The sequence below is a fragment of the Lutra lutra genome, chromosome 2 (assembly GCF_902655055.1).
Source record: "Lutra lutra chromosome 2, mLutLut1.2, whole genome shotgun sequence".
Taxonomy (NCBI): domain Eukaryota; kingdom Metazoa; phylum Chordata; class Mammalia; order Carnivora; family Mustelidae; genus Lutra; species Lutra lutra.
The window spans coordinates 68,768,983-68,793,711 of NC_062279.1; the positions used below are offsets into that span (position 1 = coordinate 68,768,983).

General features: G+C 42.7%; 1 protein-coding gene across 2 annotated transcripts in view; it reads right to left on the reverse strand.

The window, feature by feature from the left end:
• Positions 1-8,301: 8,301 nt before the first annotated feature.
• Positions 8,302-24,729, reverse strand: part of TMEM154 (transmembrane protein 154) — a 39,139-nt gene continuing 22,711 nt past the window's right edge. For both annotated transcript variants that reach the window (XM_047717652.1, XM_047717651.1), the window contains 4 exons: positions 23,639-23,666; positions 22,250-22,335; positions 20,172-20,229; positions 8,302-10,688 (listed from right to left, as the gene is read on the reverse strand). In XM_047717652.1, the coding sequence (XP_047573608.1) occupies positions 10,673-10,688; positions 20,172-20,229; positions 22,250-22,335; positions 23,639-23,666 (188 nt within the window). In that variant the 3' untranslated portion in view covers positions 8,302-10,672. The remainder of the gene's footprint in view (positions 10,689-20,171; positions 20,230-22,249; positions 22,336-23,638; positions 23,667-24,729) is intronic.

Sequence of the window (24,729 nt, forward strand, 5' to 3'; positions counted from 1 at the left end):
GATAGATCCGCCATCCTGAGAACCTAGCCCACTCTGGACTTCTTCTTCTTTTATTATTTTTTTAAATTTATTTAACAGACAGAGATCACAAGTAGGCAGAGAGGTAGGCAGAGAGAGGAGGAAGCTGAGCAGAGAACCTGACTCTAGGCTCGATCCCAAGACTCTGGGATCACGACCTAAGCCTAAGGCAGAGGCTTTAACCCACTGAGTCACCCAGGCGCCCCCCCACTCTGGACTTCTGACTCTGCATGTGGATAAGTAAGGAGAATGGGAAAGAAGAGCACGTGTAGTGGGTGGGGGTATCTGTGTGCGTGGCTGGTCCCAAATACCCTGCATCTGGTCATAACACTCTGATTCCCTTTAGAAGCTACTTCATCATGAATCCTCTTCAACCAACCAAACAACCAACTAATGAACTAATGAACCACCCACCCCACCAACCAACCAATGTGTGTACCTGACACATACACACACAGACACACACATTTCAACCTGTGGCAGTGCAGGGAAATGTCAACCCCGTCAGTCCCAATACCATTTTCACGGGGTTAGGCATAAAAGTCATTCTGGGGGACTTTTCTTCATTGGGTAAAGGAAAGAGATTCCTTTCTACTTTGGTGGGTAAGACAGAAAGATGAGCTTCCTGGAGCTACTAGCTCAATAGTTATAGCCCCGTGGAGAAAGTTGTTTCAGACAATAAAGGAAAGACAGAAACACTGAAGAATCCTTACTGTGTTTGAGTACCTGGTCTGGCTGCCCCTTGCTGTAGATGAACCTGCTTCTGCTTGTCTCTGAGAGAAAAACTTCCTGTCTCTGCCCGGTTTGGTTACCTGAGCCCATACATCTCTTTTGAGCTGAAGTATTTTGAGTTGGAAATTTTCTCATGGAATCAAGAGTCTTGTTTAAACAAACACAGCAACATTACATGTGAAGGCAGAAAATTAGAATTGTATTTATTTAGGATAAATTTGTAAAATTTATTCAAAAGAAAATGTTGGGCTTTGTCCTGTCCACACCTTGTGTCACCTGCTCTGGGTCTGACCAGAGATGTAGGTGGTCTGCCCCTTCTCAGACAATTTAGTTAGCTCCCACCACTCTCAGAGCTCTAATAAGAGTCAGGGTATGAGTCCCAGTGCTGTGAGACCATGAATCCTAGCCCAGGGTTTAATAGTCATGCTTTCCCTCTAGAACTGAATTTCTCAACTTAACAGGGAGGAGGTACAACTCTGTTATAGAGAAGGTATTATTCTCTAATGTGCTTTCTGCCCTTCCAGCATGAAGCCAGGCTGAGCACCATTCTCTGTGCATCCAGTGGACAATGAAAGCAGACTCTGGACAGCTCAGCTCCATTGTGAAAATCACCCAGAACTCTCCTCACCCTTCTCACTCTCAACCCTTTCTAGTCTGCTTCTAACTCCTGCCTCAGTTTTGTGTTCCAGATTTTGGTTCCTATCCTACCCTTTGGTCTTCACAACTAATGTTGGTTTCATCTGTTGAATCAGAGAGTCCCCAAGAGCTTTTCCTCACATACTCCCCACCTCCTTCCCCAGCCTACTGTGTTCCCCTTGTTTGTGTTCCAGCCCTACTGAAAACACAAATCCTGACATAATTCACTTGGGTTTTTCCACAGATGTATCTATCCCTGGTCCCTGAAGGTAGAGTATTGGGCACTATAAGCAAAGAGGAAGGATGGAGGCATCTGTAATGAACAGGGGTGGGTTACAAACAGAAAGGCACATTCACACGAGATGAAAAGTCATTGGTCACTGCATGTAACAAGATGGAGGAATTTCTGTACAGATTCATGGCAGTGAGAATAACATGGGTCCCATAGTTCACCATCTTGCCCCATTAGCTGGCTTGGTTGGCTTCATCTACATTTAGTGCTGGCTGGAGAACTTTCAAGAAGAATTTACAGCACCTTTTATTTTGTTCATCTGTCTTCCTATCCAAGGAAGAAACAGTCAGTATCTTGCTTGTATCATCACCGAAAATAGATCATTGACTCTTGTTATTAATAAAACTTGTATTTCCTTTCTCCATGCACGTTCTAGAGAGCAAAGGAAGGGAGCCCAGAGCTGAGTAGAAAGAGCTGCTGAGAGGATTTCAGTGGTTTGCTGGGCTCCCCTCCTTGTGTTCCTTCCCCTCCAAACTGGGGCCAACTTTTCCCCTCCACCTCCACTTGCTTGTTAGTTCAACTACGATCGTTCTCTGCCACCTTCCAGATTGGATTTAAGACAGCTAAAAACAAAAGGCACACACAAGAGGACAATTTTGAATAATGATTAAAAATGGCTTCAGAGGGTGCCTGGGTGGCTCAGTGCGGCTCAGGTCATGATCTCGGGGTCCTGGGATCGAGTCCCGCATTGGGCGCTCTGCTCGGCGGGGAGCCTGCTTCCTCCTCTCTCTCTCTCTGCCTGACTCTCTGCCTACTTGTGATCTCTATCTGTCAAATAAAAAGAAATGGCATCAGAATCGATTAGCTGGAAGGTGAGGGAAACACAGTGGAACTGGAAACTTGGGTAAAAATGATAATGGACAATAAACAATTCTCTATTTGGGTTCTGTTGTCACTGATGGTAAAGATTGACATAGTACTGAGTAAGGGCTGTACAGTGACTCTTAGCTCCGTAGGTGATGGGTTTTCCCATGGTTATTGAGCATTTCCTAGGGCCAAGCACTGTTCAGGATACAGAGATGACTAACGCTTTTTAATCCCCATCCTCAAGGTGCTCACAGTCGAATCTGTTCCCATTATAACCTTACGTACTGAGAATAGGCATAAGTTTCTTTGTGTCTGCTCCCCCATGGCCTGTTCTGTTATGTCAGGCCTCATGTAGGTGGTGAAACCTATCAAAATTACTGGGATGTATGTCTAAGTCAAGACAGCCATAGCATGGGTCCACACCAAGTTTGGCAGATGATGTTTTCTAAAATGCCTATAACATATCTCCTATCCCACTTGTTCTTGACACTGAAGGGTAGCATTTATGTCTTCTTGCCCTTGAACTTTGTGACTGTTTCAAATGACAGGGGATGGAGGAAGTGACGATATGTGACTTTTGAGTCTAGCTTATAAAATGCCACGTCCATCTACTTTGTTCTCTTGGGATATTTGCTCTTGAAACCCAGCTACCATGCTGCGTGACAGCCATGGAGAGGACTATGTAGTAGGAACCAAGGCCCCAGGCCCACAGGCCTGGCTGGGTTCCAATCAAACAGCCGATAAAGACACCAGCTTACCAGCCATGGGAGTGAGCCATCTGAAAGCAGATCCCCCAGCCCCAATTTTCAGTCGCCCAGCTGATGCCATGTGGAACAGAGAGGAGCCACTCCCAACAACCCCCCACCCAAATTGGAGACTCACGAACAAAATAAATGATTGTTTCTGGGTTAAGCTTCTAAGTTTTTTGGCTTTGTTGTTTTTTTGTTGTTGTTATTTTGGTTTGGTTTTGGTTTAAGCCACTCAGTTCTAAGGTAGTTAGGCAGCAATACATGGGCAAAATGCCAATTCAATCAGATTTTTCTCTTTTGCAAAGTATGACTGCTTCTGGAGGTGGGACTCTGAGGTCAGGGCGAATCTCAAACATTGCTGTTCTTCCTCTTTTACACAAGGGCTATGGACCTGCCAGGTTTGGCCGTTCTGAAAGCCACAGCGATTATGGCTGTTGAAGAGGTGATCTTTCAAGCAACTCTACATTTACACGCGATCGCACTAACCCCCTGTATTTGAGAGTAACTGGGCATGGCTCTCTATCGCAACCCTGAAGAGGACAACCACGACCCTGCTGACTTCAGCTCCAGTAAATGGGATTTTATTTTTTCACTCAGTAACCAAATCCTTACCAGAACCTAGATCCAGAAACTAGGTTTTTTTCCCCTTACCCACTTTATTCCAAGCCCGGGCTTCTTTTTCTCAGCCCCATACACCATTTCCACTGGCACTGTGAGGCGCCCTTCCTTCCCCACCAGCTGGCAGCTTCCGTTACTTCTCATCTGACCGTGCCCACCCATGGGCCTCCTTGACAATGACCAATACCTTCTTAAACATTCTCCTACTGGTTATTACTGGACAGGCGGGTTAGTGTAGTAGTTTAAAGCACGTGCTCTGCAGTTGGGAAGACACGGGACAAGTTGATGAGTTCTCTAAGCCAATCTTCAAAGTATACAGTGAGGATTAAAATGAGATGCTACATGATTAAATGCTTCGCCCCTTCTGGCCTGGACTGCTGCCTCTATAGATATCCAATATTCTCTTAGTGATTTGTGAAACAGAACCTTATTGTTGGATATGCTAATGTGCCAACCCAGAGACTACTGTTCCCGGTGGCCTGGCAGATAGGTTGGCTAATGGGATAAGGCTGACGTGTCTCAATGCGCCAGCAGGAAAGCTCTTTTAAGTGACTCACCCCTGGGCTCGTTGCCTTTCTCTCCTCCTTGTGAACATGATGCTGGAAAGTTTACATCAGGTGGCCACCTGGTCGACTGGAGCTCTGCACTGACGGAGGTGGGAGGCTGAGAAGGAACCCAGGTCTCAGGTGACCGTGGAGTTACCACACCAGCTTACCTTTGTGCTCTTTCATGTGGGAGAAGAAAAGACCTTGCTTAAAACAACTGTATTTCGTGTGTCTACTCTTAGAAGCTGAACTTAATTCCTAACTGAGACACACAATGGATGCTAGGTACAGTTAGTATTATTGTTCTCTCTTAGTATCATTTCCCTAATGTTGTGGGATTCTCTGCTCTTTGGGTCCAAGACATCTCAAGGCTGATCTGTCCCAACACTTCAGTCCTTCAGTCGTTCTGGTTGAAATAGAAAGGAAATACCCACTGCCACAGACTCTAGGGGTATAACGTTGCTCTAAATGACCAGGTTTTACTTCAGCTGGGGCCTGGAGGAGGGATCTTTCTGCTTGTTGTTTGTCAAGGTGCTGACTAGTTTTTGTGACCTGCAAGAACACATCCTTATTCACAGGCATCTTCGTAGGATCTGTGTGTGGTGAACCTGCCTGTCAGCCTTGCTCTAACTATTATAATGTCAATGTGTAGAAAATGAAATTAGAATTAAAGACATGACAAAAAAGTGAGTAATCAGGACAAAGAGAAGGCTTTAGCTCTGAGATTTTCCTATTTTTACTTAAAAAAATGTTTAAAAATTATATTCCATAGACAATTAAAATCTCATGTTTCAATTTAAAAATATTTGGCAAAGAAAAGAAGACAATGTGTTATAGTATCTTTTAGATATGTAGAAAATCCAATTAATTTTAAGGTAGATAATTTTGTGTAAAAAAGGTTCAGTTCTATAAGAACTTTTAAAATTGGCATTGCTTCATTTATTTAAAGAGGTATATAGATCAAAAGAGCATAAGTATCAAAGGTAAAATTTTTTCTTTTTCATAGTCACAGAAATTAAAAGATTTTTCCTTTAAAAAGATGTTTAATTCACCCCTTTACCCTCAGTCAACAACATTTTAGTAAACAAATACCTTACCTTCAAATAAACATTAATTTAAAATGTTAATATACATTAATTACATAGAAACTAATGTTAAAGATATTTTTTATTCCTATCTTATAGCACTTTATTTTTCAACTGAATTTAGAAATGCTTTTAATTCTATTACTGCTGATTGATCAATGTAGCATACAAACACGTATGGACTTAATAATTTTTTTTTAAAGATTTTATTTATTTATTTGACAGAGAGAGATCACAAGTAGACAGAGATGAAGGCAGAGAGAGAGAGAGAGAGAGGGAAGCAGGCTTCTTGCTGAGCAGAGAGCCCGATGTGGGACTCGATCCCAGGACCCTGAGATCATGACCTGAGCCGAAGGCAGCGGCTTAACCCACTGAGCCACCCAGGCGCCCCCTTAATAATTTTTTTAATCAAAAATCATGCAGCTGAGAATAGAGCAATTTATACATATATAATGTATAGCTGGCATTTCTAAAGCCATAAGCTATAAAAGAAAAATAATATTATATATATTATTCTCAGCATGCAAGACAAGGGAAAAAAAACCCTAAAACCTTTCATCAGTGTTAAAACTTTAGTAGTTGTGCGGCGTCTGAGTGGCTCAGTCCGTTAAGCCACCAACTCTTGACTTTGGCTCAGGTCATGAGCTCAGGGTCGTGGGGGCCAAACCCCATGTTGGGCTCCGAGCTGGGTGTGGAGCCTGCTTGGGGTTCTCTCTCTCCCTCTCCTTCTGTCCCTGCCCGCTCCCTTCTCTCTCTAAAAATAATCAAACAAAAAGAAAAACAAACAAACAAACAAAAAATCTTTAGGGATGCCTGGATGGTTCAGTGAACCCACAAAAGCGGCTGCCTTTGGCTCAGGTCATGATCCCAGGGTCCTGGTTCGAATCCTGCATCAGGCTCCTTGCTCAACGAGGAGCCTGCTTCCCTCTCTACCTCTGCCTGCACTCTGCCTGCTTGTGTTCTCTCTCTCCCTGACAATAAATAAATAAAATCTTAAAAAAAAAAAAACACTTCAGTAGTTTTGCAAATAAATTCTAATCAGTGATGATTTCTTACATGAGGCTTCCAAGGTAGAATTTCTACACTGAAGCCCAATGGTAAATACGACATCTGATGATCTTACTGACTTTCTGAGAAAATACTTTATACTGCTTGAAGAATGAGAGAGTCTAATAAGGTAGGGTTTTTTTTTTTTTGCATTATTTTCACTTAACTTTTAAAACAAGACATGTACATGCTAAATTACCAATGATCTACCAGATTATTTTTAACTTGTTGGAAAACTACAATTGCTGCTCTTTCTGGAAGCTGACATTTATTACACACTCAGAGTTTTCCTAAGTTTGTGATGTTATATATAATTACAGGGGCTTTACCTAAGTCAGAGTAAAATGGTGATTACTTTCCACTGATCTTTACACTGAAAAAAATGTTTCTTACTATTTGTAGTTTCTATGTGTCATTCATTTAATTCTTGCCATGCAGACCAAAAAAGTGAAAAATGTGAAGATCGTCCTTTTTGTAAAAGGTCCAATTACTTATTTATGAAATACCAAAGGCCAGTGATGATGCTGTGATGGGAAGTGAGGAATATGGTTACACTTGAAGTCCAGTGGAAGAGAATCCAGTCACCTTTGCTTGTCTTAAACAGCTCAGTGTTGTATTTCTAAACTTATACAGCATGGAAATAAAAGTCTCCATGTTATTGGATGTACTTTGGTTTAGAAATTTAACTTCTTGGGGCACCTGGGTGGCTCAGTCGTTAACCGTCTGCCTTTGGGTTCAGGTCAAGATCCCTGGACCCTGGGACCGAGTCCCGCATCGGGCTCCCTGCTCAGCGGGAAGCCTGCTTCTCCCTCTCTCACTCCCCCTGCTTGTGCTCCCTCTCTCGCTGTCTCTCTCTGTGTCAAATATATAACGAAAAAAAATCTTAAAAAAAAAAGAAATTAACTTCTTAAAATATTTCAAAAAGAGCTTTGAGCATCTATGGAATTGATTTGAAAAAGTTTTATATAACTGAATGGATCACTATCCTGTGAATATGGCATTTTTTTTTTTTTGAGAAAAGGTAGTAGGGCATAACCCAAAAGAAATCAAGAAAACCCGCTGCATATCTACAAATAGCCACCCCCAAAAGGACTAAGAGGAAAATAAGATCTTGGTAACCAAGAAAGAGCCAAGGTAATGTCAAAGAACTGCTCAGACAAACAAATTTAGGATTCATTGTTTGGATGATGCAATTATTCATCACAGTTACAATTATTAATAACCAATCTGACTAATTTCATTGCACGCTATTATACCGTGACTCTCCTGGTTACCTTAAGATTGAAGAAATGTCATCTGCGCGTGAAGCTGTTCTGGCCTGCCTGTTGTCCCTGTTAAATGGAAGCCCGGGATTTATCCTGAGTATCTTCCAAGTGTGAAAATATAGCATGTGTAAATTTAATTCAGCCTAAAATGTCAATGTTTTCCCCACAATGAGAATTTCAGCAGTGTCTTCCTAGTATGTAACTGTGTCTTATCACTCCAGTACATTCAGAATTTGTATTAATTCTGACGGGAATTGAAACTAAAGTCTATATTTTCTGTTTACTCATCATGGGAGCCTCCTTCCAGACATGGTGCAAACTGATAAACAACCAAAATTTAAAAATAGACAAAAGCATTTTTAAAGCATGCATTTACACTGCTAGAGGCGTTTGCCTCCCCTCCTCCACCCCACCATGGCTCTGAAGTTTGATCCCTGCTATATGCCTGTGTCTGGATAACAATGAGCTCGCCAGAAAGAGGAGTCACATCATTGCAGTAAGAGTAGCTGGTTGATATCCTTACATATTTATTAAAACAAGTTTCCTGAGAAGTTCGACTCGACAACATTATTAACCTGGTTTGCTTAAAATGTACAAAAATGCAGTGAAACTTACAGATCTTTAAAATATCCCCAAGTCAGATTTTGTTCTGATTGGCTACCCAATTAAGGGAAAATTAGTTAGCTGTTTATAGACAATAATCTGAAACATAAAATTAACTTTGAGTTTAAAACAATTATTAAAATTATCATAAATATATGACACCTATTGATTGAACAGTAATTAATAGATACAGGAGGCTAGGATTGACCCTTCACTGCTTTGGTTCCTATATCTTGCCAGAAAAAAAAAAAAAAAAACAACCTTTAAAAAAAATGCTTGTATACTGTGCAATTACAGAAGTTAGTACATTTTTCAGAGACAAATTGAAAGGCATAGTGCTGAAGCTTGCTTCTGGAATTTGAAACGATTTTAAATACCAAATGAGAGTATTTTTATTGTATCGTAAAATATTGCTTCATCAAAATGAGATTCCAAGTCCTCTTATAGTTCTCTGAACTTCTAAAGTCACATTATTGGATGGTCTTGGACAAAATTGACAGGGCTCAGTGTTCCCCCCAAATCTTGGATACTTAGAGAGAAAGAAGCAATCAGAGAGTCTTCTGAGAGTCAAAATGTTGAGAAGGAACAAAACTAACAAAATAGGCTGAAACGATGATTCAGAAAATGGCAATTTTGGCATAAGTATCTGGGAGTCACTGTGGACCACAAGTTGAATATGAATGTACATAACAGAAGTGAAAACAAAAATACCGTATTAGGATGTACTAACGAGAATATGACAGATAAATCTGTTGAAATTATATACCACGAAGACTGTCTTTTGCCAAAGCTGTATGAAGTCTCAGGATAGCAGAATTAGCCGTGGTTAAACACAACCAGATAGTTTTCTTTCATTGTGTGGAAAGATCTCCCTAGCTTTGGAGCTCTGCCTTTAAAAGTATGGGCACAGTCCCAAAGGTGAGCATGACAGAGGGATTCCAAAAGGAGGGAGAGGGGCCGTTTTTGTTACGCATTAAGGCGGCCTTTCAAACGCAAGACCCCAAATTCAGCAGCAAATGTTTGGTGAACCTCATCTCCCCTCAGTTTATATGTAGAGAATAAAATAAATAAAGTTTTCATTCTTTACTTCTTTCCTAGAATAAAATATCAGGTGTGTAGAAGATCTGAGGACTCCCAACTTGCTAGATTGCTTTAAAGTAGAAAATTAAGGATTAAATGAGGAATGATTTTACGTGAATGGGAATGATAAGCAGACCCTACTGTACCACCGCTTCTTGTAAAGGGTGTCAACAAATATGGCGGAGAATGTCCTCTCCGGTGGACTGATTGTGGCCTCCTGGAGAGCTTTGTAGAAGAGGACACGAGGCTTGTCCCAGCCTGATAGGAAAGTACACTGAGTGATATCTGCCACAGACACAGGTATTTCCTATTCCTATTCTGTTTGTTTCAAATGACCTTAAGGATCTCAAGAACAAAGAAGGTTGACAATTGATCCCCCTGTGTACATGTCCTATTCACATATCATAGGCAAGGGAGGTGTGGTGAGAGCAAGAATGAGGTCTGGGGAAAATGTGAACAGACAGGTGATTTTAGCTGAGAAGGAAATCACTTTGCTCTCTCACTGAAGATTCCAATTCCTCAGAGAAGGTCCCAAAGGGTCCGGCCAACTCAGAGTCCACAAGGCACCAAACAGCATCAGGATGGCAGACTCTCTCCGTATGTCTTCTGGGCAGGTAGGTGAGCTTACCAAGCCCCTGGGATGATGTATACAGTGAACCACTCGCTTTGTTTTCTCTCTCCCATGATGTAACTCGCCTTGAGGAAAGTTCCTGCTGAACAGAGATGACCTATCAGACGACTTGACTAATCAGAGGAAATTATCCAGAGCTAATTCGGTAACAAGGTGACCCAGAAGGAAGCCATATATAAAACAGCTTCCTGATTTAAACTCCGAGGAGTGAAGCAGAAAGGTAAGACCTAGAGAGCATGGCCAGAGTGAGTACAGGCAGTGAGAGGCGGGTGGATGGGAGGGAAGAGGCCCTGATGAGAGGGGGATACCATGTGGTTCCTCCTCCCTCAGCAGCTAGCATGGACGGCAGCCAAGCTTCTTCCTAGTGCTGCTCAATTGTGCATTCTTCCAAATACAGGTGATGCCATCATTAGGAAGAGTGGCCGTTGGAAGAAACAGCAAAAGGTTCTTGTGTCTACGTTGATTTGAAATTAATTAAATTTGCATCCTCTTCATCCTCTGTTGGCAGGCTAGCAAGCTCCCTCTGGGGCCGCTTCTCTTGGAAAACATTAGTGCCATTCAGTTTCAGGATTCATTGTCACTGCAAAAAAACAGAACAATCGTATATTTCCAAGAAGCTACCGAGAGCTGGCCACTCCACTACGGAGGTGACTCAAGAAAACATGAACAGTCAGAAAGCCAACAGTGTCTGGCTTACCATTTCTGAACCAAAGGTTGGTTTGGATTTTTGTATTTGATCCCTGAGGAGGAAATCCTTGAAAGCCAAGAAATAATCCCTTAGCTCTTGCTCTAATATCCTTCCCTAGTGCTGATGTGGAGAGAACCAGATGGAGTTGGAGGTTCCCTCCCTTTAATTAAATCTAATCCCATTCTCTATGAATTGATGCCAAATTGCTTTTTCTCCCCCTTTTAAAAAAAATTTCCATGTGTTGTTTTTTCTCAGGAGTTTGTGGTCCTGGCGTGTTTTCAAAAGCCCATTTTGTTCATATCCACAAAGGTGCCTTCTCGATGTCATTTAGAATTCAATCATTAGGCATCTTGGGGTGTGAGGAGACATAAATTATGGACATGGTATTCGGACATGACTGTGCCGGCCGGCTAATTTGTGCTTTTGTTTCTAGCTTGGCTATCTTGGCCTTGTATCTGGCTCCGCAGCTTTTCCCAGTGAGACCACGCCTCCACCCACCTCTCCTGGAAAGCAAGCCACTCTACCCCTCCGGCTTCTTGTTTCACTTTGCTGTCCCATCATTCAGATCCCAGAACATCCCTACTTGAAGTGACCTCTGTCTCCAAGAAAGTGCCTGAATGATAATAGCCAACAGAACCTCCTATCTCCTTAGCTCACAGGCGTGGATAGTTTGCAACTGACTAGATTCATCTGACTCCTACTTCCAAGCTCTCCTGCTCAGGGAGACAGCATGTGTTTCCAAAAAGACTGAAGCAGTTTGATAGATAAATAGATCTATCCGTGGGAGGAGATGGGAGGCATTGGGTGTATGGTTGTGTGTTTGTGTTTGTGTTGTAAAGACGGAGGGAAGAAGCTGTGATTAAGGATGGGCAATCGATGGGAAAGGAGGAGGCAGACAGTTGTGAATAAAAGACAACTACCACAGCGAAACTTACCTGAAATGGAAAGCTGATGGAAAATTAAGACATTTTCCCCCCAAAGAGCAGATATAACCACCCTTCACTTTGGTGACCCTGAACCACTCTTCAGCTGGGCAAGGAGGTTCCATTTCTTGGAAATTGGGCGGTAGCAGGTTATTATTTCTAAGATCTAGGAGTTCATCTCTATGCACATAAGTAAGTCTCTTTCCTTCTGTGGCCTTATCTTGAAATGCCAGCCACTCTAAGCAGAGTGTAGCACAAAGCTGGATAGCAATGGGCACAAGCCCTCTTTGGTCTATAGCACTGATCTGCACCCAGCAGTCCTAACAGAAGTGATTTTCTAAAGTGTTATAAAACCAATCCATAGTCTTTGTTGAAAAAAATAAATACAAATAAGCAAAACAAAAATACTAAGTCTTCCCACAGTTAACATCTTGGTGTGTACTCTCCCAAGCTTCCTTCCTTTGATAATGATATACATTCTTTATGTGCAAAAAGGGGATTAGAAAAGGGGGATCAGGGGCGCCTGGGTGGCTCAGTGGGTTAAAGCCTCTGCCTTCGGCTCAGGTCATGATCTCAGGGTTCTAGGATCGAGCCCCACATCAGGCTCTCTGCTCAGCAGGGAGCCTGCTTCCTCCTCTCTCTCTGCCTGCCTCTCTGCCTACTTGTGATTTCTGTCTGTCAAATAAATAAATAAAATCTTTAAAAAAAAGGGGGGGGGTCATATTATGCACTTCATGCTGTAATCGGCATTTTTTACCATCATTCACATACAGACATCATTCCTTGCTAATAAATATACAGTATCTTTTTAGCAGCTACAGAGTCTTCAATTATCTCACCAGACCGAAAAAGCATTTTTAAACTGTGTTCTTGAGATTAAATGTGTAGACTATTTCCGATTTTTAGTTTTTATTTAGTATAAAAAATCTTTGCACAGTTCCAATTGTTACCTTTGCATAAACATACCTAGGAGAGGAATTGCCAGGTTAAACTAATGCCATTTCTAAGCTTGAATGGCCCATTGGCAAATTATCCCCTTCCCTAGACATTTTGCATGATTTACCTTCCTCCCACACTTTCTTTAGGGAGATTTCCTTTCCCCACATCCTTTCCAATACTGGATATTATTGTTATTATTTTTTTAAAGATTTTATTTATTTATTTGACAGAGAGAGACACAGGGAGAGAGGGAATACAAGCAGGGGGAGTGGGAGAGGGAGAAGCAGGCTTCCCGTTGAGCAGGGAAGAGGGTATGTGTGTGAGTGGGGGGAGGTGCAGATGGAAAGGGAGAGAGAGAATCTCTAGCAGACTCCCCGCTGAGCATGGAGCCCCAAGAGGGGCTCGGTCCCACAACCATGAGATCAAGATCTGAGCCAAAATCAAGAGTTGGACACTTAACCAACGGAGCCACCCAGGCGCCCAGACCACTATGCTTTTCTGATATGATTTTTGACCTGTGTGGCATGCCTTCAACCAATCCCCACCTTAAGTTATAATAATATATTTCTCTATTTTTTTCTGGACTTTTTTTTTAACATTTAAGCTCATTTGGAGGCTATATTAATCTAAAGCATGAGAGAACTCTTAATTTTAATCATGACATTGTGAAGTCTTTCAGGAGTACAGTATGTCTCTATTTTTAAAAATCTTTTATGTCCCTCCATAAAACTGAACAGTTTCTTTTTACATTATGCCATCTATTTTTTGGTTAAGTTTATACCTCGGTATTAAACACCTCCTGTTGCGTTTACAGCAGTACGCATGCTAGTACGTGCTAACAGTGGCTCTTTTACAAAGTAGAAAAGAGCATAGGTTCAGGTGGCCAGAGCTTGAACCAGGGTCCAGCCACTTCCTTGCTGGGTGACTTTGGGCAAGTGCACTTTTCTTAGCCTTAGTTTTCTGTTCTCTTCTCACCCGCAAAACATATATAATAATGCTATGCACTTTATAGTGTTGTTGCAAGGAATAAGTGAGGGGTGCCTGGGTGGGTCAGTCGATTAAGCTTCTGCCTTCAGCTCAGGTCATGATCCCACAATCCCAGGACCGAGTCCCGCATCGGGCTCCCTGTTCAGCAAAGAGCCTACCTCTACCTCTCCCTGCTGCTCCCTGCTTGTGCTCTCTCTCTCTCTCTCTCTCTCTGCCAAATAAATAAATAAAATCTTAAAAGAAGAAGAAGAAGAGAGCAAATCTCAGGAAGTCACTGCTCTACCGGCCTGACCTACAAACGTGTGAACATGTATTATTCTTATTTTGCAGAGTCTACGTTAACAAATGTTTGTTGGTTCAACATAAGCTTCAACACTGCTTCCAACATCCAAAGGCTTTAAGAAACCATCTTCCAAAAACAAACTTCCCGTTTCTGAGGAGAATGTACTTCCGTGGGGTTTGTTGAGAACACCCTGTGTGCATTTCGAAGGTGTAACCTGTGACACTTCCACCAAGCAGAACTTGTTTCCTGCGAGCACCAAGAGCCCGAGAGCCCACACGTGGCACCCTGCTCAGCTGCATGGTCTGTGAGTGGTGTGACGGGTCCTGCCACACAAGACGCTCTCAAAGCCAACACCCGCTGCCTCAGGGGCATCAGGTCATGCCTAGTGTCCAACACTTACAGGCCTGTGTTCACCGGAGGGGTGCGGGCCTGGGAGGAAATCGGCACCCTGGGGTCAGGCCCACCATCCGGGCCTGGAGACATTCTCTCTCGCTCATTCTTTCCTTTATCTAGTTAGTGTGCTCTCTGCTGTCCTCAGCAGCCGTTTATCATCTCCAGGAAACCATGAAGGAAGGCCAGGCGTTTTTAACGCTGGCAAACCCTCGAGTTCCCTGTCAAAAATACCTTGGCAAACCGCCACACGATTGCAACAAATAAAGTCAGGGATCCTGCCTCAAACCTCTGTTGCTTGCCTCAGTGTTAATTCTGGCAGCTTTAGTGTCTTGTCGACGATAGTGGCAATCGTAATTTTTTCTCGGAGTGTTACATAGATATTTTAAGAATGTGGGACAGCTTCCCCAACAGCCTTTATAGTAACAGGCCTACTACTAACTGTAAAAACAAATTGAACTACGACAAAGCCTCATCTTACGATTTGTAAGAAAGCATTTAATTGGAGCGCTCGCAGTGAAATGAGGACAGAGTCGGCTCTGAACACCTTGTTTCCTAACCGCCCCTGGGTCGCCGGCGGGAGCAGATCAGCCATCTTGGTTCTTCTGACCAGTATCTCCTGACCAGCTCCCTCCATAGGACCACGGCCGATGTTCCCTGGCTCTGAAGATGGCATTAAACCTTTCTCATGTTAGGATGCTCCCAAACTTGGTTTGGGGGCAGTGCAGAGCTCAGTATGGCATAAAGTCACCTAACAATTAGATCATGCTCCCTTTCTCTTCTCCAATATACCCTCCCTTCTCCTTCCCGAAAGAGGCCAGCACGGGGCAGGGGGTAGGGATGGAGGTGTAGGGATGGGGTTGGGGGTGTTTATAGAGGTCACACACATCTGGCTAACATCACAGCCAGGCCTAAATTCATCCAACACACATAGATCATGCCTGCAGCTGACACAGTCTGGGCCACTCTTCAAGTAATGCTGTGGTTTATTAAATTTAATACATCTTCTCTCACCCACAACATGCACGTCAGGCACGCACATGCACACACGTACAACACCTGCATTTTAACAGTGTTATTTGAGGTTATCATCCTGCGGGATTATAAGCGGTTACTCTGTGCCCTCTGATGTTACTTTTTAAACCCTCATAAGACATCCCTCAGATTTGAGGGAAACCAGCTGCCACTTAAACATACTTCCTATTGAATACTTGTTGAGTTTTAAAGGACTTTTGAGAAACTAGAAAGGAAGAAAGGAAAGAAACTCACGAAGAAAATAACTAGAAATGGCCACTGAGATATACTTGAGTGGAGAAGCCAAAACAGTTCACCAAAACTGCTCTTTTCTCAATATTAATGGTTCAGTCTTGTCAATGACTGTACGAGATGATGGCTACGCCACCCACCAAATACTGTCAGTTATTAATAACTTCATGGTGGCTGTCTTTCTTGCTGCTGAATGTCCCTCCTATTTTTTCATCTCTAATTTGTCTTTCAATATGTGGAATGTCTCTTATCTTAACCAGTTAATAAATGTAAATGAAAATGTAGTTTTAAAAGACACATTGAGTTTTATCATAAACTTGCTGTGTAAATTGGACAAATCACTTAACCTCTCTGATTCCAGGTTTACTCATACAGATTATTTTATTCTAACTGGTTGAACTGGCATGATGCAGACCATGCCAGGCACATACTAGGTGTTCAGCAAATATATTTTGTAAAACTACATCAACAATCATACTTTTCCAAAAAAAAAAAAAAAGACAAAGAGAAGAGCAGAAACAGGAAGAAATTCACAAAATTCTTTATTAAACTAACCTGGATTTTCCCAAGAAATATTGAAGCGATCCATTTTTATGTCACTGAGCTCAGACATGAATCATAAAATAAACAGTAGAATCATTACAAAATTGGAACAGGTATGCTGTTATTTACCCTCTCTGACTAGCTAACTTCCTAGGTGGTAGTACCTAGGCTTCTGGTATGTATAAAATGCTGTATAAATATCTTCTTGTTTTTTTGTTATTAATGTGCCTTCAAAATTCTAAATCCACTTGGAAGGAACCAAATCAATTTTCCCCCTAGTCTTTCCCAATGCTATTACTCAATATGAACTCATCACTGTGGCCAATTGGCATAAAGGGAAAGAAGATGGACAGGTGGCTAATATTTGTGTTTCCTTTTCTGTGGTTATTCACCTAAGCTTGCCAAGACAGAAACGCTTGCAGGAAATTGTCTGATTCTAAAGGCCTCGGGAAGAAGGGACAGGATGGCTAGACCTTAAGCACTGTGATGAAAGGAATTCTATCCTTCATGTGGTTACAACTATCTAGTGACATTTAAGAAGATGCTGGGAGGTTTAAGAGTAGACAATAAGGCAGTGCATTCTTTACAGAGAATTTAAATAGTAATAAAACCAACTCAATAGATCTGCTTTCTGTTATCACTGAGTGCTGGAAAAGCTGAACAATGCTACTGATGGAATTCTCTTCAGCTCCAGGCAGACCTCTCCCACTGCCCCACTGTACTCCCTAGACACTATTCCACTGACGCTATTCCCACTACTCCCACAATGCTTCACACATAATAGGTAAGAATTAGGGGAGAAATGCTAAGGTAGGAAATAACAACATAAAACTCCCCCTCCTCCACAAGTCCTTTTTATCTTATTGATTTTCTAAAGACATGAAAACCCTAGTGTAAACTTCCCAGAGTGCTTCCTATGTCTCTGGCCCTTATGAAAGTCCTGTGCTAAATGTTAGATTCCACAGCGTCAGAGAAAACGTCCATTCCATGAGGACAGGGCAAGGTAATGAACAATGGCTGGCCAATGGGATATGTGGGAAAAGAACTGAAAGACCTGAGACTAAGGACCCTAATGAAAAGTCTTCACACCCCGTGTGGTGCGTTAAGGGTAGCATGGTGACCAGATGGACTCCTTTTTCTAGAAGCACATGGACTTTATATATAACAGAGGTTCTGTGTCAGAGGGTATTTCTATCATCAAGAAGGATTGAACACTTCAAATGGGTTCTGGAAGTCTTAATGCAGTAAGAGGAGGGAGACACGTGTTTTCTACTAAACTCACTCTCCAGTGAGTACTTTCTGAAGCATCGTGGTCTACAGCACGCTAACTGAATGGGAGAGGAAGGATGAGTCTCACAGGGAAAAGCCAGTGGGGAACTTTGGGGGCAATGATGTGTCAAAGTACATTAGCCAATTGTGACCAGTGTACCCCTCTGGTACGGAGCATCAATAGTCAGGGAGGTAGTGCAGAATATGTGGGAACCCTCTGTCATTTCTGCTCATTTTGCTGTACACCTGAAACTGCTCTAAAATAGCAAGGTTTTTTTTTTTTTTTTTTTTTTAAATGCCCAACCACAGATATGGATGTGCCTGGCCCCTTGGACACAGTCTCCTTAACGCATAAGGCAGTGAATTTATGTATATCAAATTTAAGTTAATAATAATAATACCAGGGATGGGGGTGCCTGGGTGGCTCAGTGGGTTAAAGCCTCTGCCTTCAGCTCAAGTCATGATCTCAGGGTCCTGGGATCAAGCCCCACATCGGGCTCTCTGCTCAGTGGGAAGCCTGCTTCCTCCTCTCTCTCTGTCTGCCTCTCTGTCTACTTGTGATTTCTGTCTGTCAAATAAATAAATAAAATCTTTAAAAAAAAATAATAATACCAGGGATGCCTGGGTGGCTCAGTGGGTTAAGCGTCTGCCTTGGGCTCAGGTCATGATCTCAGGGTCCTGGGACTGAGTCCCATGCTAGTCTCCTGCTCAGCAGGGAGCCTACATCCCCGCCCCCCAGACTGCCACTCCCCCTGCTCAGGCTCGCACATGCACGTGCTCTCTCTCAGACAAATAAATGAATAAAATCTTTAAAAACAATAATAATACCAGTACTTATTGAGAGTTTATTTTGTGGCAGGGTTTGTTCTAAGTGCCTTGTATCTTTCCAAGTTTTTAGTAGCTAACAATTAGATTTGCTTTATAATCTTGTACTGCTCTTTGAGTAATCAGAAAGCACCTATATACCAAAGCCTGGGGACGCACCACTGCTGTTTCCACACACCAGTGCTGGCTTCCCCAAGAGGGAACGAGGTGAAGCCAGGCAGTTGTCCTATGAATTGAAACCAGATAGTTCTGGACCAATGGAGGAATGCAGACATACACCTTGAAAACCATAGTTTAGCATAAAGCAGCCCTCCAAATAGCTTAAGGCTTTTTGTCATACAGGCAGAAATGAACTCAAGTTTATTCCCAGGACCAACCTTTCAATATTTCAGAAACGTGATTTCTAAGATGCTTTCACAACCGTATAATCCTCTAACATTCCGTTTCTTCTATGTTGCCAACAATTTCAAAGATCAAGAGGCAGGTACCTAAAACCACTGATGTTTCGCATCATGTGAGGGTGCCCGTCAGAGATACAGTAACAAGATATTTATAGGGTTTTGGTGGTGATGTGGGTGAGCCCCACACGAAACATACACAGTGACTCATTTTTAGGTAAGATTAAAATGCGGGGAAAACACTCCTTTGTAATTTCCTTTGTGATACTCCCCCTAGCATTTTCTTTTCTCTCCTCTGCTTGTTAATATCTGGCATCTCATTTAAACAGGATAGGCTCTTTTCTGAGCCAGTGACAAATTTTTAACATACAGATACCTGGAGAGGTAATAATGACTGAAATATTCAATAGGAAGTGGATTTCCTTGTCAAAGCTGAGGTGTGCCTCAGTAAGAATGTGGGGGCCTGATGTGTGACATGGGGGGAGTGACCACGTCTCAGACGGGGTTGAGGGAAAGGTGCAGAAGAAGGGTCCAGAAGACAAGCATCTGACTGCCCCAATCACTATCAACAACCAGTCTTCCCTTGTGATGCTCCAGCCTCAGGGACTGCCCAGTGACAAGTGACTGCATTCTGGAAGCATTTAAGATGACAAGAACAGGACCTTTGGTTAACATGGAGGGAGAGAAGACGGGTGGTGTTTATCCTGCTCGAAAGTTTCTTCTATTTAGTCCCACAGAAGCATGAAGTCCCAGTCACAGGCTCAGTCACATTCTCTGCTCACTGATCACCTCTGAGTCACCCCTACCAACAACTTGCTGCCCCCCAAATCACAGTGGTGCAATGTGGGATGAGGGACCGAGCTGCTGCGTCATCAATCCTTCCTACTGCGACACTTCTCATGTCCCGACCAAACAATTCTCTGATCAAAAAGACCTCAAACATGGTCATTCCATCCTCCCAAAAGATAACAGTTAAACACCATTAAGGGGTGCTGAACACCACCAGAGTCCTAGAGGCCAAAATCTTCTATCAAGCAGAGCCACCTAGTGGTAGGATGGAATATGTTTATTAAATTCTCATTTAATTTCTCTCCTGTAACAAACGACCCAATCCAGGTGGGGTTTTGTTTTGCCTTGTTTTTTTATATGTCCATTTTGCTCACTTTTATGTACAGTTATTCCCTTTAAGATGGCCACTTCCATCTGTTTTCCTTACCAAACATCTCTTCATCCAAGCTAAACAAGCCTATAGTTTGCTATAATCACAAAGTTTTATGACTAAAATGGAAGCCGACTCAACAGTGTCTCTTTCGAGGGGCAAGAAAATGCCAGCGCTAATTTGCTTCTGAAGATGGAGCCACTAGGATGTTTACTTTGCATTTTCCTATTTGCCATAACTCACACTTTCTTTTCTCCATATGACACACACATATATCCATGTAAACCGTCACATGAAATTTACAGGCAAAGAGACGGTAAGCAAAAGGTCTCACCCATAGTCTCCCATCCCCACCCCCATAGACCTCTCATCAATAGTGGAAACTAGAAGTACCTTGGGTTGTGGTTTGATTCCTTCTCTTCCTTTAAAGTAGGTAAACATTCACAGTCAGCTAGGACAGAAAAAAAAAAACAAAAACCATTATTAGTCACCAAAATTCTGTCTTCTAGCCACAAAACTCATATATTTGAGCATCACATTTCCCTGATCTGTACAGTTCCTTGTTCAGAAATGGCCTCACTAGGGACTTCCAGAGGTTAAAAGATTAATGATGGCAAGGCTCTTGAAATGGAAAAAGCATTAGTAACACAGATACAAGACTTCAACATGTCTCTGGCCTGGTTGGAAAGGGCACAACTCATCACCGCTTGCTTATTCAGTCCCGGAAGAACCCCACTGTGGCTCCAAGAGCTAGAATCTGCATGTTTCAGGTTAGACACTGGAATAAAATAGCTTTCAGAGGTCCTGATGTGCCTGCAGAATGATTTCAGTCAAGGTGCCCAATTGAAAAGCCACAGGTAAACTGAGGAACGATTAACCTTCTTAAAGCCATCAGAGCTCTCTCCTATTATGCCACAGTTACTTTTAAGGAAAAACAAAATCCACCCCCTCCATCATGCATGTGTCAAAATAACGCTCTGCTGTGGTGGTGAAATAGAAGTGCTTTTTTCCAGGTTTCTGGTTTAGTGAGTGTGCTAGGATCCTGATTTTGTATTACAATGGATCTCAGGCACAAAAGGAAATAAGAAAGGTTATCTTTGGGTAGTATGTATTTTTTTCTCCTTTCTACTTTTTTTTCGCATTTTCCATATTATATTACATATGCATATTTTATAAACTAAAAATAACAAAATGAAACTACCTTCAAGATTATCTCTGTGACCCGCTCCTATCCGTAAATGCCCTGTGGAGCCATTCTTTCCTCAATATTGGGCTATGAAAAACAGTTCTGCTCAAAACTGTACAAGTTCCTGAAGGGTTCTAATCTTTTGGAAAGTTTTATGTTGATAAAGCCTCTGACACAATCATTCTAATGACAGGTCTCTCGAATTGGACTTCACTGTTGTTGAACATGATAGATCCCAGGGTTTTTTTAAAAGATGAGTGCTAAAAATACGAATGATATGGTAAAATAAATCATGGATTTATTCATTTAATTGGAGCATTAAAAACAATTTATTGATTGCGGGCGCCGGGGTGGCTCAGTCGTTAAGTGTCTGCCTTCCGTTCAGGTCATGATCTCAGGGTCTTGGGATCCATCCAGTATCGGGCTCCCTGCTCAGCAGGAAGCCTCCTTCTCCCTCTCCCACTCCCCCTGCTTGTGTTTCCTCTCTTGCTGTGTCTCTCTCTGTCAAATAAATACATAAATAATCCTTAAATAAAAAAAAATTTGTTGACTTTCTAAAGGAAATTTAAAGAGGAAAGAACAGCTACCATCATTTTAAAATCCAAATATTAATTTAAGGAAAAGTAAGGAACACATACAATTACTGCCAGATATCAACTGGGAAATAAGTTAAGGAGAATATTTGTAATACCACTATATTAGCATTGTCCCATAGAACTTGCTTCAGTGGTGAAAATGTTCTAGATTTGCGCTGTATAATAGAGTAGTTACAAGCCACAAGTGGCTACCACACACTCAAAACATGGCTAGAGTGATGGAAGAACAAAATTTTTAACTTTCTTTCATTTTTTAAAATTTTAATTTAAATGGTCACATATGGCTGGCATCTGCTGTACTGGACAGCACTGATCTATGTAAACTATATGTGGTAAAGTTTTATAACCATATGCAGATTAAAATCATAGATCTCTAAATTCTACAGTCAGATGCTGACTTTTTCCAGATAATTTGGACCTGGAGAGTTCCTCTCTTGAAAAATAAAAAAAAAAAATACCATTTGCTTATTTAAAGAGGTCATTTGAAAAGCTCGCACAAAAATAAAAACAAATGGCACCAAGTGATGCCGCCTTCAAGGATGGTCAGACCCGGGTTCATGATCTCCTTGTTCCAGATCTAACATGGATCAAGCTCACACCGTCACAATCCAGGATTTATGGGTATTTCTAAAACCTCTCAGCCTTCTCAGACTAGAGAAGACAGAAAAAGCAACTTTAGGTGACCGTACCATTTTTATTCATGCTGTTCATCCACTTGTCAAGTTCTTCCATCTCGATTTCCATAACAGAGGGTGTGTCCTCCTCAAAAATGGGGCTAAAGGGAAGCAAAAACCGTGTTGGAACCCAAAGAAGCGTGGGGTGAGCCTTTCCTTTTGGGAGAGCCTGGAACGTTGTGTGGGGGAAAGGTGAACTTGATCTCATGAGTGACACTCCAGGGCAGATGCGGGGAGGGCGGGGTATGCCCTCTTCACTGGAACAAACTCTAAAAGGAAGAAAGGCTAGAACTAAAACAAACCTTCCTCTATCACCGATCCAAAGTTGGAGGGCACAGAGGGAGCTCAAAGGGAGCCCAGGAGACTCTGACCGCCCCCTAGAAGGTACAAAGTTGTGCCAGCCTTCCACCATGACGAGCCTCAGGGGAGTTGCCCTGTTGAGCATTTTTGCCTTGCTTAATTTCACTTCCCTTTCTTTGAGGTTTCTGATCTGTGCCCCAGGTCAAGGGGCCACAGTGAACAGGCTGTTTTCCTCACCTCTCCTTTCAATTCCCAGGCTTTTCTGTCATGGAGAAATAGAGCCCTTGCTTTCAGAAACCTACCAGGCCTCACTTACCAGGGCTCCGAATCCACAATTTTGGGAAAGAAGTCGTTGTTAATGTAAATGGTATTGGGGAGGAGGACCACCAGCTCTGAACCGCAGCATGGGCGTGACACCATGTGGAGGAAGTGAGCAAAGTGTCTAAAGAAGCCGGTTGCTGGCCCGGGAAGCGGGGGTGGGGGCTGGGGTGGTGACAGGGTCCCAGAACACTCTTCTAGTGGAATCTTGCTCTCTCTCTCTCCCTCTCCTCCTTACCCTCTTTCTCCCCTTTCCCTCCCTCCCTCTCCCTCTCTCTGTCTCTCACTCTGTCCCCCCACTCCCTGCTCCATCCTTCCTTCCTCTCCCCCACCAGTCCCCTTCTCCCTCCAACCCAATGTGGTTCTGCCACATGAACTTTAGGCTTTTACCAGGGCTTTCCTCCTTTAATACTGGGGAACCTATCTTTCCTGGTGATAAAATGTTTAACCAGAATAAACGAACCGATGTCCTTGAAATACACCCAGAATCAGAGTATTGAACTACAATGCATTTGGAACTGTTAGCAGTCAAAAGAGATTTTTTTTTTTTTCTGAAGAGGACCTTGTTCTTTGCCCAGATTCCTGAATTGGAGGACTAGTGTGCACCCCCCTCCCCTAGTAGGCTGCTCAGGGCCCTCTCCTGGAGTCCAGGAAATAAGAGACCCTCAAGGGTCCCTCAAGGGTGTCAGAACAAAAACTCCTAAAAAGGCAGATGGCTCTCTAATCTGCTCTTCTCCCTGATATCCCTGTCCTCACTGAGCTGGGTCACAGGCAACGAGGACTTACACTTTGATGTTTTCACTTCCCAGTTCACCTAAAGAGAAGAAAATACAAAGGTCATGTTAGCTTTCACTGTCCGTAACAACTTTTTATTTCAACCACAGCTGAAAACTCCTTTACAAAGATAAGAGATGACTTCAAATAGCATTTTTAAGGGAATAGTTAGCCTGAGTCAGACATGCGCCATATTGAAACGAAGTCTTCCTCCATATAAAATCTGTTTGTTTTTTTTAAGATAAGATGGTCCTCTGAGAGTGTTTACCTCAAATCAGAAGTTTATCCCTTTTTATTTTTTTAATCCATATAAAGAAGAAAACAGTGTGAGGGAAGGAATGTAGGAATGAGACAAGAGGGATGGCTCCTTGGTCCCCTGCCCCAAAATGTCCCATTCAAAACATCACTGTTGGGGCACATGGGTGGCTCAGCAGGCTAAAGCCTCTGCCTTCAGCTCAGGTCATGATCCTGGGGTCCTGGGATCGAGGCCCGCATCGGGCTCTCTGCTCGGCGGGGAGTCTGCTTCTCCCTCTCCCTCTGCCTGCTTCTCTGCCTACTTGTGATCTCTCCTCTGTCAAATAAGTAAATAAAATCTTTTTTAAAAAAAAATCACTGTTGCATCTCTCCTTGTGACACATCAAGCCCAACACCGTGACTGTCCCTTTGTCCCAGAGCAGGCTGTGGTAACCTCCGTCAAGGGCTCCCCTCAAACTCTGTTCTCACCCCTGCTGCTTGCTTGGCTGGACTCTTCACTCCCCTTCTGGTCTCAGTTTATACTGTCTCCGCAAGGAGCACCCTATATCTGAAGGAGGGCCCACCTTCCCGTTGTTCCCCAGCCCAGCACCTTTCTTACTCCTTTATAGCGTTTGACCCAATTTATGGCTGATCAATTCATTGGCTTAATTTTGTCTGTGTCTCTGGCTAAAACATAGCTCCAGAAGGACAGAGATCATGCCGGTCTTATTCGCCCTGATGTCCCCTCACCCTCCATCCAGCTAACACAGTAGCCGGCAAACACCCGGTAAATGGGTATTGAATAAATGAGAAGGTCTTAATGTCGATGGTCCAGCGCAGATTAAATTCATGTCCAATGCTTCAGACTT